The sequence below is a fragment of the Pituophis catenifer genome, unplaced genomic scaffold (assembly GCF_029215685.1).
Source record: "Pituophis catenifer annectens isolate HBS135680 unplaced genomic scaffold, rPitCat1.0.hap2 SCAF_1, whole genome shotgun sequence".
Classification (NCBI taxonomy): domain Eukaryota; kingdom Metazoa; phylum Chordata; class Lepidosauria; order Squamata; family Colubridae; genus Pituophis; species Pituophis catenifer.
In genome coordinates this window covers 224586263-224606666 of record NW_027256881.1, presented here as the reverse complement: position 1 = coordinate 224606666, position 20404 = coordinate 224586263, and the positions used below count along the sequence as shown (strand labels likewise).

At 39.8% G+C, this 20404-nt stretch overlaps 1 protein-coding gene across 2 annotated transcripts in view; it reads left to right on the top strand.

The window, feature by feature from the left end:
* Positions 1 to 20404, top strand: part of SLC49A4 (solute carrier family 49 member 4) — an 85464-nt gene that overhangs the window by 4051 nt on the left and 61009 nt on the right. For both annotated transcript variants that reach the window (XM_070957088.1, XM_070957087.1), the window contains one exon: positions 19241 to 19334. In XM_070957088.1, coding sequence (XP_070813189.1) covers positions 19241 to 19334 — 94 coding nt within the window. The remainder of the gene's footprint in view (positions 1 to 19240; positions 19335 to 20404) is intronic.

The window sequence follows — 20404 nt, the reverse complement described above, 5'->3', positions numbered from 1 at the left end:
AAAGATTGAACCCCAGAGCTTATATTGATTGGTCTTAATGTGTATTCTTGCAGCAGCAATTGCTCTGTTTAGGAGTTTTGAATATATTTTAACCAATGTGTAGTGAAAATACTCTTTTTTTGGGAAATACATCAACTCTCCAAAATGCCTGTATCCTGATTTTCTGAATTATCATTCAGTGCAGATAATTTAATTAGGCAAAACAAACATTCACACACAGGCTTTTCTGTGGGCTTTTTCCCTAGAAAATAACAGTAAAGATTGAAGATTCTTTATAATTTATCTAATTATTAGATGTATTCTCATCTTTCCTTCAGAAATTCAAAAGTAGTATAAAACTCATATTTCTCAATTTTATCCCCATAACAACACTTTTGAGACATGCAGACTGGCCAAAATCTTCCAATGAATTTCCTTGAAACTGGACTGCATGTTATTTTTTCCTACTCTTCCTCAATATCTTAGGCATAAATTTGTTTTCAAATTACTGATTTTGCTTTTAAATATGGAAGTAAATTCTAAGTTTAGTATAGAAGTATATGCAAAACAGCCAATCTTAAAAGAAACAGTGAATGTTAAGCATTTTGATAACCATAATAAACATTGCTTTTTGGAACAATTTTAGTATTCTGTTTCTCAGTAGTAGTCAGATGTAAACTATCAAGTGTTTACAGGGAGGGTATGATGCAATAATGATATCCTGTTAGTTTCCTGGTACTCAGGAGTGGTATTGCTTACAGTCATTACTTTGTCAGTTCTGTCATGGATATAGCTCATGTTTTTGGCTTTTTTTAAATAGCCTTGAAAGTTGAAAATGCATTACCACATGTTGTAGTCATGAAGTTCAATTTGATTTTTTTGTGTTTGATGAAAGGTATTTGACTGTTCTGAATCATTCTATCCCCATTGAGTGGCCTAATCCTCAGAAGTTCTAGGGTTTATTCACCTAATGTGAATACAGTTGTTTACACAGTTCATACCATTTAATGATCTTGTAAACATTTCAATAATCTTAGTCTATTATTTTTGGTTATAAGAAAGAAGAATAACTGACTTGGGAAGAGCCTGTATCTTTGTGGAATCAAATTGAATATACATTTTAATACCATTATAGCTACAACATTCTTAGGGTATAGAATGCAGTAAAAATGCCTTTTTATTGTTACATGTGAATATTTTGTTGAAAGATTAATGTAAATTGGAAATTAAGCTTCCATTCATAGCCTAGAGGACATAGAGAATGTTTATGTCACTATATGATGGCAAGAAGAATTTGAACAATTTACTTATTTACTTAGTTACTGTGTTTAAAGTCCATCCAACTCAGAATGATCTGCATTTTAAAAAGTAAAAAAATTAAAAGAGCAGAACAGAAACCATACACTATATATAACAAGCAAGAAGTTGTTTGAGGTCAACAACCACCTTACCCAAAGGCCTAGGAAAATAGCCAAGAACTTTCTGAATGTCATTTGGAGGACGGGGGGAGAGAGAAGAACATGCTGTTCCAGAGGGCAGGGGCTACAACAGAGAAGGTATGCTTCTGAAGCCCAAATAGAGGGTAGTTTTGATCAAAGGGACCTGAAATGTACATAACTTGGTAAAAATTTAGTAAACATGCAGTAGCTATTGGAGATAGAATGTCCCTCAAGTAAACAGGCTTAATAGGTGATAACCTGCATCTTAAATTTTGCCAGAAGCCTCTTGGAACAGGAACAGTTGTGGACAGGTGAGCCTTTGCATAGTTTCAGCTGAGGCACCAATTGTACCTGTTGCTGGACCAGGAGGTTCTGCTCACAGTCACTTATACCTTAGTTATCACCTGATTGGATTAATGCAGTCTTTATGGGACTATCCCTTACTAGAGCTTAATGGATGGAACAAAAACTATGGGGAAAAGTTGGTCCTATAGATACTCAGCTCCTGAACCATGCAAGCTTTGGTTACAAACGAGAAATGACAGGATGAGTACAGAGAACATTGAAAAATAACTAGAGAACATCAGATCTTGACAATAAAATAAAATGAAGACTTCTTACTAAGATAAAATTAGGAGCAACATGATTCATATTTTTTTTCAGAAAGCCAGAGGTAAAATGATACTAGGATTTCACTGAAGGTTGGAGATAAAAGTTGGTGTTAAAATACAGATATTTGTTCCTTTTCTAACTTGTTAATGTTTGTTTTTTGTTTTGCAGAACAAACTTGTTTAAAAGAAAAACAACCCAAAACAAAAGCAAAAACAAATAAATAATAAGGGAATGCTAATTGAAAGCATACATGAATATATCTTAAACCTGTGCAAATGATTCAGTAAATGCAGTTCCTCCCTGGATCCCTTCACAGAGCAGGTGTACCCTTGCTTTGCTTTACTAGCTGAAATGGCAGAAGTGGGAGGGTGTCAGAGTCACCATCTGAACCTTCAGGTTGTTCATAGTTTTGAAGAGGGAATACAGATTGGGAAGTAAAACACCTCAAACTATTGGCATTTGCTTTGTTATATAAACCTATATGTAAGCTTTAAAAATATTTTTTTAACTTAAGGAAAAAAAGCTGTATTGAGCTTCAACTCCCATAATTCTCTAGCCAGATATGCCTTTGGCACCCAAAACTAAATGTTCTTAGTTCAGCTGAAAGTGCAAGGACAGCAAATAAGCTTTTAAGTGTAACTTTTTAAACAAGAAATTCTTGCTTATTCCCATAGAAATAGTCATCCACATGTGTGCCTTTTCGTTTATGTTTACATTATTTCAGTGGTTTATCTTTTCATGTCCCCAAGGCTCTGAATTAATTGTAGTATTTTAAAATTAACAGTTTACAAAGCAATTCCAGATATGCCTAATCAAAAGAAGTCCACTGAGTTCAGTGGGAGTTACTACCAGAGGATTACAGTCTTGATAAGTAAGTGAAATAGATATACAGATTTGAAGAGGGTCCAGAATGGATTACAAGATTGTGAAAGATGTTAAATTTGTTTAATTTAGCAAATCTTGAAAACGGTAAATTGAAAGAGCCTTTTTAGTAATTAAAGCAGTTAAAAGATATATATATCAGAGTTTCTTCCATGCTGAAGAGTGAACAACGCTGAAGTGTAACAATTTCGTTTTGTAGTTTTACTATATTAGAAAGGAGTTTCTCCATAGTGTAGAAATGGGAGGTGCCAGGCTGGGTTATTCTAGGCTCTAGCTCTATGGACTCTGAGTTGAAACTTCTGAAGGTCCGCCTCCCTGGTGATGTTCCTTCAGTTTTTTTCAACTCAGCCTCGCTCATGGACGCAACTTTTACAGTTCCAGAGCTTTGAGTTGAGCTTAGTATAATTCCCTGGTTAATTCCCCTTATTTTATTTTTTTGAATTCTTGGTTCTATTTACAGCGAGCTCTCCGGGATCGGATTGAGCTGGGTGTGTGTGTGTGGCCTTTCTGGCACCCTCTTCTCTTCCCTATTTCCCCTCGCTTTGCTGCCTTTGAGGGGGCTAGCCGGTTGGCTTTCGCCCCTGTATTTTGCTTTGAAGGCGGAGAGGTACACAGGAGCCTCATTTGCAGCCGCTGAAGCCGCGCCAGCCATTGCAAGCCTTGGTGCGGCTTTTTCTTTGATCCCGCTCATCAGCTGAGCAGCGGGAGGTTTTTTCGGTGCCGTTTGCACCGCTATGGCCATGCCAGCCTCAAGCAGCCTGGGAGCGGGCCATTTGGACTTCAGGAGGCAGCAGCGGTCAGTGCCAGCCACCAGACAGCGCCAGGGGGTCTTTTTGCCCGGCGCGGTCCCATTTGCAGCCTGGTAAGTCGCAGCAGCCTTGCTCCTGTGCAATTTGGTGGCAGCTTTAAGTCCGGGCGGCTTTGCTCCCCGGCATTTTTTTGGGCATAGTGCTGGTGGGCTCTCCGCGGCTGCGGATGTGAACCAGGATCTTATCTGAACCAGCCTTGAATACCACCTGTGGGCATTGCTGAGCAGCCTGACCTGGTGGAGCCTGTGGGTCTGAGTCTGCACATATTCCTGTTGGTGGTGGCCATTTTGGAGTCCTGGTGGCCATTTTGTCCAAGTGGATCAGGCCTGTATTTTGCTTCATTTTATTTTTCTGCAATCCTTTGAGATTGATCTTCCCTTTGGGGCATTGTTATTTGTGACAGTTGCTTTGAGAGACTTGCCTGACTTGAGACCTTTTAGAAGGACTTCAAACATGGAGGATTCAGGCAGACAGCCCCACTTCTTTGCTGAGGGTTCCTGGTCGCCTCAGTCTGACAAGGGCAGAGCTCCGGTCAGGCCTAGGATTGCAAGCATCGCTGCAGCAGCTAAGATTAAGGCCAGAGCCAGAGCACACGCAGGTGTCACTAAGGCAGAGGAGAAGACTGCCCAGATTAGACAGAGGGCACTGGACAGAGAAATTGCTAAGGCCTCTGCTGAGGTTTTGCCCCAGGTTCCTCCTCCTGTTGCTATGACTGAACACCCCACTTCTGCTTCAAGTACTGAGGTTGCAGTTCAGCAGGGTCAGGCGACAACTTCCATGGCGGGATCCTCACGGGCATGGGCTCCTGAGAACCATGATGTTCTTCAATCACAGCCTGGGCTGTTGGGGCCGCCTCCTCAGGCCTCAGAGGTCACCTTCACCCCCACTGCGGCGGGGCTCCGCCAGGGGGAGCTGGGAGAAAAGGATGTTCCACTTTTTCTGAAAGGCTGGATTGATCATGCTATCAGGTGGGGCATTGCAAAGGGTATGCAGCAGCAGTCCCAAGCGGACACACAGAGGTTGGTGCCAGCTCCAGTTGAGTACCAGGATCCTGACTCACCCACTCCCTCAGAGCTCAGTTGGTATGCAGAGGACTATCGAGGGGAGGGGGAGTTTTCAGATTTGGAGCAGGAATCGCACCTGAGACAGCCCTTCAGGGGATTGTTTAATCCTGCCCTTCTTAAACCGTTGTTGGCCAAGGCCAGGGTTACTGCCCGTTTGGAGCAGTTTGGAGGCGGATACCATTCCCATTCCGGCGATGTTTCTGGATATATGTAGGCAGTGGGCTTCCCCTGCAGGAACTTCTAGGGCCACTGGTTTGGATAATCAACTGCTTACAGTTGATGCTGCCATGCTTATTTTACTGGAGATGCCCAAGGTGGACGTCCCGGTGGCGGCGCTCATTTCTTCTTCCATTTTACCACCTGATGCGGAAGATGCCTTGAAGGCGGAGGACAGGAGGGAGGAGACAGCACTCCGGCGAGCTCACCTGGCGGATTCCTGGGCTGTGAAGGCATCTTGAGGGGCGTCCTTCCTCACCAGAGCGTCGGTTCGATGGCTGCGCCAACTCCAGTCCCACTTAGCTGGCATCCGCCCCCCGAACCTTTACCAAAATTTTTTCAGTCCTGGCGGCATATCTCAGGTCGATCCCTATCAGGATCCAGTGCTACTTGGACGATCTGCTCATACAGGCATCATCACAGCGGCTAGTGGAACAGGACTTGGCTACGACAATAGGTGCGCTGAGGGACCATGGATTCTCCATAAACTTGGAGAAATGCCAGCTTCTTCCATCAACAAGGCTGGTCCACCTAGGGGTCCTGATAGATACGAGAGCGGGTCAGGTTTTCTTGTCCAGCGAAAGGCAGGAGAGCATAAGGGCGTTAATACACCTAATTCAGCAGGACCAGAGGGTACAGGTGGCCCAGTTGTCCCAACTGTTAGGGAAAATGATTTCCTGCCTGGCCATTGTCCCGTGGGCGAGGTACCATGCAAGGCCACTACAGTGGTTCTTGCTTCCATTTCAAAGGGCGGGCACTAGCTCTTCCAAGGCACGAGTACGGGTGCCGCCATGGGTACTTTGCTCCCTGGGTTGGTGGACTTCAAGGGCCCTCCAGAAGGGATGCCATTTCAGGGAGCCTCGCAGGGTGGTGGTGACATCAGGTGCCCCCTCACCTTTTTGGCTGGGGCGGCCACTGCGGGTCCCAAGTGGCTCAGGGATGTTGGTCTCACCAGGAACTATCACAGCAGATCAATTGGCTGGAACTGTGAGTGGCCCAGCTGACCCTTCAGACCTTTCTACCGCAGGTAAGGGGGCAGCATGTGCTCCTCCTCACAGACAACACAACTACGAAGGCCCATATCAACAGGCAAGGGGGGACTCATTCACGGTCTCTGATGTTGGAGGCGGAGACCCTTTGCCATTGGGCGGAGATTCACCTCCTGTCCCTGACAGCGGAACACATTGCCAGGATGTCCAATGTCCACGCCGACTGGCTGAGTCGGGCCACTGTGGACCCTTCGGAGTGGAGGCTTCATCCCAGCCTGTTTGCAGACATAGTCAACCGGTTCAGTCGTCCGGTGATGGATCTATTTGCCTCTCCAATGAACACCCACCTTCCCCGCTTCCTGTCCTGTTTCCCTGCCCCGGGAGCAGAGGCGGTGGATGCTCTGAGGACCCCGTGGCCCAGGGGCCTTTTATATGCCTTCCTTCCCCTACCCCTTATCCCGGCCCTCATCAGGAAGGTGGTGTTAGAGAAGTCAGAGGTTGTATTGGTGGCCCCACACTGGCCCACGAGGCCGTGGTTCGCCGACCTGGTCGGCCTGTCTGTCACCAGGCCCTGGAGGATTCCCCCGGACAGAGTCTCCCTCAGCCAGAGGCCCATGCAACATCCAGACTTGCAAAGACTGCAATTAGCCGTTTGGCAGTTGATTGGGGGCTCTTGAGACGGGAGAACTTCTCTGCCAGGGCCATCCGGACGATGCAGGCGGCCAGGCGGCCTTCAACCATGCACATCTATGAGGCCACATGGAACAAGTTTGCCGATTGGTGTGCCACGAGACACTTGGCCCTTATTTCAGCATCTGTGGTGGAGGTGGTGGAGTTTTTACAAGAGGGCCTAGAACTGGGACTTTCCCCTAATACTTTAAGATGGCAGGTGGCTGCACTGGGATCAGTATTGACCTTTGGGGACTGTGGCTCCCTCGCTAACCATCCGAGAGTGAGGACATTTCTGTGTGGAGCGCCTAATTTAAATCCCCCTATGCTTCATCGTTATCCCACGTGGGATAACGTTCTAAGGTTTTACAGGCATTGACCAAGGCACCTTTCGAACCATTGAGGGAGGCTAGTCTTCGTCTTCTGTCGTGTAAGGTTGCTTTCCTTGTGGCCATCACGTCTGCCTGACGGATTTCAGAGTTGACGGCATTATCGGTGAGGAAAGACTTGTGTATATTTCATACCAACAGGGTGTTCCTGCGGTTGGACCCTACCTTTCTTCCAAAGGTCAACTCCGTGTTTCACGGAGCATAGGAGTTGGTCCTGCCAGACTTCTGCCCAAGGCTTCGGCACCCCTTGGAGCAGACCTGGCATACACTGGATGTTAGGAGGGCCCTCCGTATTTATATATCTCGGACCTCTTCATTCCGGAAATCGGAGTCCCTCTTTGTCTCCTTTCAGCCGTCGACTCTTGGCCACAGGGTGACCCCTTCCACGGTGGGGCGTTGGCACCACACTTGTATAGCTTGTGTGTACGAGCTTCAAGCTCTTCCTGTGCCTCCAGGGATAACTGCCCACTCTACCAGTAAACTTGACTCCTACACTTCGGCGGAGGCGGTGTTTGGGAGGAGGGTGTTGCAGAAGGTCCACAAGGTTCCAGTGTCATCGGCCCAGGACAGATCCCGCCCGTAATGCTGACCAGTCTTTGGTATATCCCAGCCTGGCACCTCCCATTTCTACACTATGGAGAAGGGACGTTGGCTTACCGTGATACGTTCCTTCTCGTAGTGTAAAATGGGAGGTGCCAGCCCCACCCTGTCTTTGTCTGTCTGGCCTGATTCTTGTTGGGTGGGAAGATGTCTTTTTTCTCTTTCAGTTGGTATTCCTTTCGCTTCGACTTCGTTGTCAAAACTGAAGGAACATCACCAGGGAGGCGGACCTTCAGAAGTTTCAACTCAGAGCCCATAGAGCTAGAGTCTAGAATAACCCAGCCTGGCACCTTCCATTTTACACTACGAGAAGGAACGTATCTTCCCTCCAAACATGGAAGAACTGGAAGGGCATTTTATATTTATGGAATAAAATCTCAGAACTAGGAATCTAGAAGGATATGTGAAATCATTAATGAAGTTCCTTCCCTATCCAGGGATTTTTTTTTCCTATCAGCCAGGCAGGAAAGATGTAGCAACTTTTTCTACTTTTTTTTTTTTTTTAAAAAAACCTCATGTTTTTTTTTAAATTTGATTTATATGCCACCCTTCTCCGGAGACTCAGGGCGGCTTACAATGTGCTCAGCAATAGCCAACTGGGTCCTCAATTTACCTACCTTAGAAAGGATGGAAGGCTGAGTCAACCTTGAGCCTTGGCGAGATTCGAACCTACAGTAATTGCAGGCAGCTGGTCTTAATAACCAGCTTAATAACAGGGTGCCTTAGACCACTGTACTACCAAGGCTCTATGTTCTACCAAGGCTCTATGAATATGTTCATTCTCTTGAACATATGATGGGTACTGAGAGAGTGGGACAAGGCTAGTATGTTCATATCCTGCTCCTCCTTGAAAAGGAGCAAACTGTTGTAGGACTTGAAGATTTCATAAAAATTGAACAGGACTTGGGGTAGAAATGATTGAAGTGGCAACTGCAAAAGGATTCAGTTCAGTTTTGTTCAAGTGTCTTTCCCTTGCAGAAGATTGATGATCATGAATCTTCATTGAGTCCATCTTTTGCTACCCTTGGACATTCTTCATCATTTAGATGAGTTCACTTTTGTATATTACTGCTCAAGTTTTTCTGTGTGGTTCCTGCTTTTTTTCCTCTTCCACTTTTTTTTCTAGCACAATTCTTTGTATTGTATAGAGTTGCATTTAGGTATCTGATTCAGATATCTCGTGAGTTTTTGAGTTTTGATGAGGTTCTTTTTCTCTTGTGCCACCTCTAGAACTTCAAGATTTGAACTTTTGTCACTAAGGGATTCTGAACATTATCCTTAAAAGCCACATTATAAAGATTGTCAGCCTGCTCTCAGCCTATTTTGTAGTTGTAAATGAGACTTGATGAAAATCAGTCGTTGCTTGGTTCTGTTAGATTTCTTTTTATTATTCCCCCCCCCAAGATTTAGATATTAGCTTGCTTGTTGTTTTTACTATTTTTCTCCCTTGTATCATTGATAAATAGTTTTAAAATAGTTTTATATTTATCCTTGAGAATAGTCTTATCTGAGGTTTTCTGGGAATTTCTATTTGCCATCTTCTGTTATTGTATAAAATGAACAACGTTCTTGTCTTGCTAAACAGGGGCACCACTGTCCATTGTTTTTATTTGCAAAGGAGCTTTATTCCTGGAAATTACCATTCCTCCCCTTTTTTAATATTAAAAAAACTAATGGTATTTGTTTTTTTCCTCTCTTAGAAGCTTCAGATCCTCTTTTCCTTCCAAGAACACTGTACTATCTTCATATTTTAAATTGTTTATTTTAGACCACTTATTGAGAGTCCCAGTGAAGTGCTTAGTTCATCAAACATTTCTTCTGCACGTGTGCTTCTCCATAAAGACTCCTATGTGTGGAGCAAACTTCCCCAAGAAGCTAGATTATACTGTGCTTTTGGAAGTAAGTTAAAAAAGAATTTTCCCAGCGGGCCTTTTTAATTAGTTAAGATAACAACATAGACAGGTTTATATTGCTCTGATTAGGTTATTGGTTTAATTTTGTATAGTTTGTAATTACTATATATATTACTGTACGCCAAGGATATTTGATGACTAATTATTCTTGTATGCCACTAAGAGCCCATCATTGTGACAGTTTAAGAAATTAAATAAATAAATGCACCGAGATGCACAATGAAGAGTTCTTCCATACAAAGGAGGATCCTAATTGGCTGCAGAATTCCACTGGCATGAAGGATCAATTTGGACCTATACGTGATGGAATGTGCACCTGGAAGAACAGTGGGGGAGAGTTTTGGCAACAGAGAGATTTTCCATAGAGAGGCTCACATGATGAGAGCGCACAGTCCAGGGCTTCAGGAGGGAGGAGGGAAGAGGTTCAGGGTATCCACATCCTAGAATATTTTAAGATATATCTAGTAGGTTAATAGGTCTTTAGTTTGGCAAGATTCTGTCCATTATGTGTAAGCAAATGAAGGATTAGACTCTATTGAATTTCACTGTGTTGTTTTTGGGTGGGGCCTGACACTGTGTCAATGCATAGTTAGAGCTAGTATAATGCAGGATATGTTACGGTGTTTCCTGAGGACAAAAAGTCACAGAATGACTGGGTCAGGTATGTGTGTCAGCTAAGCCTGACGAGTTCTGAGAGGGAAAAAAATGATAAAAGTGCCATGTAGACATCCTTTAGTTTTAGAATGGAGGTTGGCTATAAATCTTATGAGCAATAATGAGTAGGGCTCCTTAATTAAAGTCTTGAGCATGCAGTATTCTCATACAACCTGTAAAATTAAGTATATTCTGTAATGTTTCTGAGACCTAACAGGTTTCATCTCCAAAACTCTTCTTCAGTGTTCTTCCTGTCTGTTCTGAATACATAGACAGAAGGGATCATCTAAATATATGCTAAGAAGTTACATAAATATTTTTTAGAAACAAAAGCAAAAAAAGAAAGAAAGAAAGAAAGAAAGAAAGAAAGAAAGAAAGAAAGAAAGAAAGAAAGAAAGAAAGAAAGGTAATTGGAGCTGTTTCACCAAACTTTGGATATTCATTTCTCAAGTTGCCTGCCACACTCCTTACCTTATTCAGGAATATGTCTTAATTATTGGAGGAAAGCTTTGGGACTCTATAAGGCAGGAAGAACATTGCCTTGCCAATCTTATGGGCAAGTACTTTGTAGAGCCTGTCCTTCTTTCAACAGAAAGAAAAGAAATGGCATAAAATTAGATGATATTTTCAACGTTACTTCTTATTCTATTTATACAAGCCCTTGTATACCATGGGCTAAAAACATAACCCAGGGGATAAACAAGAGAGAGCATCTTGTTTTTGTTACTTAAAATAACTTATGAGTAATACGGGATGTGATTATAAATTACAGTCTGTTGCTGTATGGGAATCACATGTATTGTATCTTTTAATTTTGTAAAAATAACAAGGAAGTAGGAAGCATAAAAAAATTAAAGCCAGTCATATCTTTGTTAGCTGGTGTGACATAATTCAGTATTTGTTCATGCATGGTCCTTGCATGTAGAATTCCTTCAGTAATAACGATGCTGGATTGATTTTATTCAAGTTTTTCTCCCTTTCTCAGAACCCTAGTACCTAATACCTTTTTTAAGATATAAAAGAGACAAGGGAAGCACTAATTCACCCAGAAAGTAATTAATTTATGAAATACCATTACTATAAGATGTGGCTATGGCACTAACTTTTGGATAGTTTTAAAAAGTGATTGGTTTTAAAATTCATGGAGAATATGTCTGTGAAGAACTGATGCTTTTGAAGACTCAATGTTATCTTTGGATTGGGGATTGTGTGCATTCAAATACCAGTTGCTGTGTGTCAATGGAGGGAGCGGGCTATGTTCTTTCTGTGCTTACAAAGCACCCAAGGTAGTTGATTGGCTTGAGACACAGAATATTTGACTCAATGTCAAATATTCTAATGTTCTGATGTTCTAATACATTTTTTCTTTCAGTAAAAATGCTAAATTGTTTTGTTTAATACTCAAAAATGAACACATCCCTTTTTGACTAAAACTTTTCTTTTCTGAAAAACAGTGTTCTTCTGTTCTTAATACTATTCCACTTAACTATAATGCTTTGTAATGTCTTAATGATTCTTAGAAGTTCAGGAACACTCTGAGTTTTTAATAGTCTCCATCTGTGTCCTCTTTGCACATGAACTGCTATCACATTCGTTTGTAAAACATGCTTTTAAAAATAATTGGAAATTGTGATGTCACATTAACTTTGATTATTACATGGATTTACTGTGTCATCGTAAGAAGTACTAAAGTAATAAGCCCAAACTCAGCATTTGTGAATAAACTACCAAAACATTAAGAAGTGTTACATTACACTTTAAACATATACAATCACATTAACTTTTATTATAATGTACTTTATCAGACATGGAATAAAATTGTGTGTTTGTGTGTACACAGATACACACACACACACACAATGCTATTGAGAAGGGATAGAATGGCAAATTGAAAAATGAGAAGCAGAATTATCCATAGACGGTAACAATAAAAAAGTATGTTACACAGATAAGCTTCTATAAATAAGTTTGTTAACTCACACTATGTGGTAACAAACCATGGTTTCAAAACTAAGAAACATTCCAAAGTTCTCTAGCTTATTTATTTTATAATGACATTGATCTGTGCAATTCCTTTTCTCAAGGATCATCATCTTGAGTTCAAAGACAGTACAATATTTTGGGGGATTGATTTGGGTCTATTTTATTATATGTAGAATTTGGATAAATTGTGCAGTGAGCGCTTTCTGGCATAGAGAATGATGTATATATTCCACAATTGTTATAAGTGATATCTTTGTTGCTTGTCTTATAATGTGGTTTGTTCTTGCTGGTAAATAGTTTTAAGTTAAATGGTTATCTGTAAGTGGGTATAAAACTATCAACCATTGCCCGTGAATTAGCAGCGCCTTTTCCAGGATAGGGCTGTAGATTGCTGAGTGATTTTATCTGCAATATATATATATATTACTTTTTCTTCTAGTATTTTGTACAGTAGATTATTTAAGAAAATTAAACATCATGAGTGGACACAACAATTTAAAAAATGTTGATAATTTAAGTGCTATGATAAAGGATATCTCTGAATCTCCTATCTGGGATTTATAGATTATGAGGATTACCTTAGAAACCAACTAAAATGTTGCTGAATATTGGGTCAGCCAATTTATAGTCAAAGCCATGAACTTGGTCTCCAATGACTATTCCAATTTCAAAGGTCAACAGCATACGGTTGGAAGCTATTACATAGTTCTAATGATTCCCGATTACAGTATACTTTATGTATCATATTTATACCTGGTACAAACAAAAGAAGCTCAGTGATTTAGACTAGCTAAATGGAACAAAAAAACCACCATCTCTGGTGAAAACAATAAGAACCCAAGACCTGGCCTTAATAACTTCTACTACTGTACATAACATTAGACAAGATTGGGCTTCCTATTATTCACCATATGCCCCCCAGAATACAGTAATTCAGTTTTCAAAAGTTTCCAAAAGACAAAAACTGCGGGGCCAACCTGATTTCTAACGGAAGGCCATTTCATAATGTATATGTTATCATCTAAAAGCAGCAGTTATGAGCATCCACTCCATATATGTTGCAGAAATGGGGGATTATTAGCAATTTCTCTTGACTACACAAGTCAAGCAGGTAGATTCTGGATTGAGAAGATGGTCCTACAAGTACCTCAGTGCCAAGCAATGCAGAATTTATTGATAATGACCAGCACAGAAGCTAATAGAAAACGTTTGCAGAGACAAGAGCTAAGCTGTAATGGGCTTCTAGGAGCAAGTGGGCTGCTGATTCTGGAAACTTCTGAGTGGTCTTTAAAAGCAGTCCATATAAACTGCATTGCAGTAGGCCACCGGCATAATAATGATATTATGAGTTATTGTTGCAAAGTCTCCTCATTTCCAGGTGGGGAGGGGGCTGCAGCTAGCACGCCAACTGAAATTAGGCAAAGTGTCCCCCCACACACACACACCTGCCCTCTATCTGCTCACAGAGTAGTCATTTGTCTAAGAGGAGTCCCATGATACAAACCTGCTTCTTCAGGGACAATACAGCCCTCTTCCCCAGAGCAGAATATCATACTGAACAAATAGCAACTCCATCTTGCTGAGATGGAGTCTCAGCCTTTTTCATCCCATCCAAACACTGGGACAAGACATTATAGTACATACTGTAACATACTGATGACACTGTATTCCAAATGCACATATAATCTCTCTCACTGATTTCATATAGATGTTAAAAACATGAGAGGATGGAACTCCATAGGAAAATGGCTGTCTGGATAATCTCTTTACGCTCACCCACACCCACACCCATTTAGGAAGGAACAGAACTTTGTAGAAAAGTATCCTAAATCCCTTGTACATAAATGCAGTCCAGAAGGATACCATGATTATTGTTCCCTTTCAAACAGTCCTCAATTCCCACACAAATGACTTGATGTCAAGAGCTTATTAACACTGCTTCCTTACCAGGTAACCAGGCAGCTCTCTGATTCCTAATTACAACTACCAAAAGAAGGATTTGCTCCTTTTAATGAGATCGAATTAGATTAGTGTGGCTTAATATTGGAGAAGAAGGAATACAAGACAGCAGCTCCAAGCAATAAATAGATCAGTGTTATCTGACAAATTTCCAATTCACTTAAGTCGGAGAGCAGAGAGCACTTTTAATGCTGTGGTTACTATGTGGGCATCAAACCTCTGTTCTCATTTATTCTGTGCAACATATTGTTCTTCCCCATGGTGCTTGGGGAAATAGCCAGCACTAATATTTGAACAGAATGCAATTGGTCTTTCTGTATGAAGTATACCTTACCCAACTAGACTCAGCTTGTGGTACTCAATCTTTTTTTTTTTTTTTTTTTTGAATCCTGATGTTCAGAGTTTATTTACCTTTATGAAGATTAGGATTAATTCTCCACTCTAATTTTCACTGATAGAATTTTCACATAGAATTCTTCTTCATTTAGACAATAACAAGGCTACCTATGCATGGTAAAAATATTAAAAGTTCTTTAAATCTAATATACTTGGTGATGGTCTGTTTATAAATTGTAAGATGATGTAAAATCACACTTACAGCACTGGATTGCCTAGAATGTAGAAATGGAAGAGTACACACTAAGTAACAAGCAAACTATAAAATATTTACTCCTAGGTGCAGAAAAGAAAGTTTAAGAAAAGCTGATGTCCAGTCAGGCTTCTTATCCATTGATATGAGAGTTGGTTGGAAGATAGTAGAAACCAGATTGCATTGTTGGAGAGCATAGAAAGGAAGCTGAACTCTGATAAGAGAGTGAATTGTTATCAGGACTCTGCTTCCTGGCAAATATATCACAGATCTTATTACTTTTGTTGAAATCTTTGGAAATGCTTTTGCAAAGATCCCTATTTCCCAGGCTGTGACTGGTTCTTTTTTTGGTTACTGTGATCAGAGATATATTTTCTGGCTATCAGAATAGGTTTTCATAAAGACGTATTTGTTGTCAATACTGTTTGCCAGAGCAATAGTTACAGAGTAACAGTTCATGCCATTCCTTGGTTTTAAATTGTGACTTGTTCATATTCCCTAAATCTCTAGCATTATTTTTTTCTTTCCTTGAACAGCATTTGTCAACATTTATGGTACAGAGAAAATATGCAGAACATTCTAATGTTCTAGAAGATGTAATGCTTTAACTGTAGCATGACTTCTATGATATAGCATGCAATACTAAAAAGATTTTAGCATTAAAACTGTTAAAGAACTGATTGACTATGTATCTTAAAATCAGAGTTAGCTTCTTGTGACACACAGATTAATGTAAATATGGATAAACAAATATAGATGTCTGTTGTTCAGTTAAATACCTTAAGGGTTTTCATACAGATATCTTCCCAATAAGTACCGTACATCTGGAACAACACAGCTAAACCTTTAAAAGACTTAGAAAGGTATTTTATGCATTTTGAAACTCAGTGTGTCTCTAATTAGCTTTCTCTTAGCCTGAAGAAGTGTAAGAAAATAGAAAAAAAAAATACTGATTTCTGCTCCATTCATATCCATTCATATTTTGAGTTGTTGGAAATCCTTAAACTATCCTCCCCAGGTGGGAAAAGAATGTGTGAGAGAGAGAAATAGGAAGCTGATAATAGTCTTTGTGGATATTTTCTAACATACTTCACAAGTTAAGTCAATATTACATATCGTGAACCCAGTTGTCTACTAAAAATGCCTGTAGAATTAGTTTTTAATATTCTAGTGCATTACAGTGTGTCCAGGAGACACAACTCATGGTAAAACTAAAGACACAAAAGCATTGATTTTCCAAGATGGGAAAACACAAGGATAAGGAGCAGATTAAGCCTCTACCTATTTCCGTTTGATCCATATCTCTCATAAAAATGTACAGCAAAGTGCTGTGTTTGAAAGTCTGTAGCAGTAAAAAAAAACCCCAATTTTCCTTCTTTCCCTTATAGAAGAACTAGGACTTTTGTAATGGTGCTGGAAGCATAGTTGATATTACTGAAGTAATACTATTAGGTTAAACATGCATGCAAATAGGAAACTCCTGCAGGGTGCAGCACAGTCACATTTGACTACAAACATGGAAACTCTAAAGTGAATAGAGCTCAACGAAGATATTAACTCAGCAGGGATTATTAAGAAAAGGATTGAAAGGATAACCACAAAGTTTTTATTGTACAGTAATACATCTATATAAATCTATAGAACATCAGCATTTGGAATACTGGTACAGTTCTGGTCACTGAATTTGAAAAACGATACATCTGGAAAACCACAGAAGAATGCAAGTAAAATTATCAAAATATAAAAATGTCTTGATGACTTTCGTCTTTGATAAGTGGAGAAAAGCACAAAAAAATCAGCAGTCCTTGACTTTGATACTAACCAATAAGAAAGGCTTAATTGAGGAAATAGAAGTAACAAAAACCTAGTATAAGAGATAAATTCAAAGCATGATAAATAGGATTTCACAGCATAGAAGCTATTGAAAAACGGAGGTCAAGGTGGATGGGAATGCCTAAATATGAAATTCTTAAAGAGCAAATGCAAACAACTACAGTAAGTTTAAAAATAGGGGATAGTAGAGAAAGCCAACTGTCTCACAAAAGGTCAGTTAGTACTACTGGAGATAGAGTTGGTACTGCTAGACCGAATACCATTAGGTTTACCATACATGAAAATTGCCTGCAGGTCCAGCACAGCCAAATCTGATTACAAAAATAGAAAATATCATGCATTGTTAACCCAATTTGCTTTAGCTGCTTTATTTCTCACCCTCATCCCCACCCTCAAAAATCAAACCCAGCTTGGGTTACCCATTTTATGTCTTCTGTAGTAATGAAAGATGCCAAAAAAAAAAAAAAAATCATTCAGTTTCCCTGCAATTTCAGTATTTTTGTTAATTCAATATTTTTACTATTTTGTTATCTAATGGCATTCACTTTGCTAGCTGGTGTTCCTTTCAGTCTTTTTTATTAACTCCATCATTTTTCGGGATTCTAGGAGATAGCGATATATCACTAAGTCCTGATGCCAGCCACTCTATAATTCTTACATGTCAAATGGCATTTAAGGCAAAACAAAATAATGACCTTCCAATCAGAATCGGTGTCAGAGGACTGGAAAGCAGACAATATGATGCTAATTTTAGAAAGGGGTTTGGGGAGATGCATAAGAATCCCAGACTGATCAGCTTCAGAGTAATTAACTGTGATGGGAAGTCATAGAAATTGGATGATGGATGGATGGATGGATGAAGTTTGTTTCAGGCAAATTGGTAGACATGGTAAGCACAAGGAGGAACATGAGTGTCAAGAGTCATGTGCATAGAAGTGACAGTCATCACTATATACTGGGATTTTCTAAAAGCCTTTGATATAATTCCTCATCAAAATCTCTTTAGTGGTTGTGTGATAAGTTTTTTTTTAATGGACTATTGAAAAAATAAAGTAGAAATAAACAGGAATTTTCCTGAATGGAGGAAAGTAAGAAATTTAGTGCTTCAAGGATTTGAGTTGGGACCAGTACTTTTCAATTTTTATATATGATCTTGACTTACTAAGGGATAAGCAATGAGTTGGCCAGGTTTGCATTTATTTCCAATTTATTCCAAGCCATAAATGATTGGAAAGAGCTCGTTAAAGTTGATGAATAAAACTGATTAGGTAAATAATGAATGTGGTTAGCTGAACTAAGTGTAAACAGATGCACATTAAGTCAACATCCGCCTCCACCCTACAAGTTCACATGTATAATTGTTGGCATTTGAACCAAGAATTTAGTGAGACAAATACCTTGGTTAGTTCAGTGACGATATGATCTCAGTATGCAGGATTTGGGAAAACACAAATTCCACACTAAAGATCATTAAAACAAGAATGGAAAATAAACATAATCAGATTCTCCAAATTCAGGATGTGTCCACATCTGTAATAGTCTTGTGTAATTGTGGTTGCTAATTATAAAAAAAAAGTAGCTGGGGCTGGGAAAAATGCAGATAAGGACAAGACAATTATTTGAACACCTTGCCTGTGAGAAAATGATAGAGCTTTGAGGACCATTTAGCATAGAAAAAAGGTGGAAAAGTCATAAATGAGTATAAAATCATAGTTTGGAGAAAACAGAAACAAAGTCCTTTTCAGAACATAATGACTAGGGATCATCCAATAAAACTTATTGGGAGGACATATAGAACAGATAAAAAGCAATACGTCTTGATATAAGCACATCATTAATTAGTAAAATTCATTACCACAGCATGCAATGATAATCATTGACTTGAATGCGTTTCAAAAAGCATTTATCTAACCCACAAGAATATAGAAAGAGTGTTTATTAAGGGTTGTTATTGGACTTAATACCACAAAGTAAGGGGCAGCATTCCTTCAGCTACCAATATCAGGAAAACAATGGCTGGTGGTTGAAGAGGGGTTTGCTTTCATGTTTGGCTTGTGTGCTTTCCAGAGGCATATGGCTGGCCATTGTGGGAAACCAAGTGCTAATTGGAAATGGATGTTGACCTGATTCAAAAGGGCTATCCTTACGTTCTTAAGGAATGCAATGTGGGTTTACACTCCAATAGTTCCTCTGTGTATCTTCTATTGGAAAGATATTATCTTCTTTATTTCCAACATTATTTGTGCAGAATGTAATTCTGCTGTAGAATTCAGTAATACAAGCTTGTATCATGATCAGCAGTCTTCACTGCTTTAAAAGGAAAATAGACAAAATATATATAGGATGAAGCTCAATATGGCTACAAACCATGTCGATAATACTTTCAGAACTGAAGACAATATGCCTCTAACCATTGGTTGTTGGAGATAACAAAAGTATAAGACTATTTCCCTCATGCCTTCTTGCTTGGCAACAGTGTGTAATAAGGTCAAGCACTATTTTGTTCTTAATTATGATGAAACACTGTTTTTATGATCTTAGTCATTGAGATTTTATTAACAGTGTTGTACTTGATTAATTTGAACTTTCCAGTTCCTGAATTGATATTTGCCAAGGTTGCCATGTTTTGCTAAAGCAGTGTCTACTTTTTTCCCTTTGCAGGCCTCCGGAAAACTGTGCTGCTAACATCCTTTCTCATGGTAGTAGGTGCTGGCCTGAGATGCATACCTGTATCCAACCAAGAAACAAGGAAATGGTAAGAAAACTAATAATTTATCTTATCACTAGGAAACTACAGTAAGGAATATATGAGAAAGATCCCAAATTATTAAGCGGCAGAATGATTGTTTTTAAATAGAGAAAAAGTTAATAAAAAGTGTTAGTCATTGTATATAGTCATACCAACAATTCAGTTTCTATCTCTTAATATATTGAAAGGATGTAAATTTTTCCCAATCAATCTAATCCAAATAACTATATAGAAGGAAATCTGAGACAATACATGTATATTTGCAAATTGTAATTGATACAGCAGTGATGTCCTGTGTGTTGGTTTCATCTCTGGCAGTTCAGAGGTTCACACTGAAAAGAGGATCTCCTTAATATATAGGAGACCCATGGTGGTGCAGTGCTTAGAATGCAGTATTGCCAGAGGTGGTATTCAGCAGGTTCTGACCAGTTCTGTAGAATCGGTAGCAGAAATTTTGAGTAATTCGGAGAATCAGTAAATATCACCTCTGACTGGCCCCGCCCCCATCTATTCTCTGACTCCTGAGTCCCAGCTGATCAGGAAGAAATGGGGATTTAGCAGTATCCTTCCCCTGGAGTGGGGAGGGAATGGAGATTTAACAGTATCCTTCCCCTGCCACACCCACCAAGCCACGCCCACAGAACTGGTAGTAAAATTTTTTGAATCCTACCGCTGAGTATTGTAGGCTAACTCACTGCTCACTGCCAGTAGCAGTGCACAAAATCTGGTTCTCCAAATGTGGTTTACCTATGAGAACATTAAAAAATTGTCTGAAGCGTGAAATTTATCACTCCCTTTAATAAAACGAATATCTATATCAGAGGTCTTCAAACTTGGCAGCTTTAAGACTTGTGGACTTCAACTCCAGAATTCTCCAGCCAGTTATGCTACCGTATAATACTGTATCTTTGTGACCTAGTTATTAATTTTAAGTTTCTTTAGCTATAGCAATAGCAATAGCACTTATATACCGCTTTACAGTGCTTCACAGTCCTCTATAAGCGGTTTACAGAGTCAGCATATTTTCCCCAACAATCTGGGTTCTCATTTTACCAACCTCGGAAGGATGGAAGGCT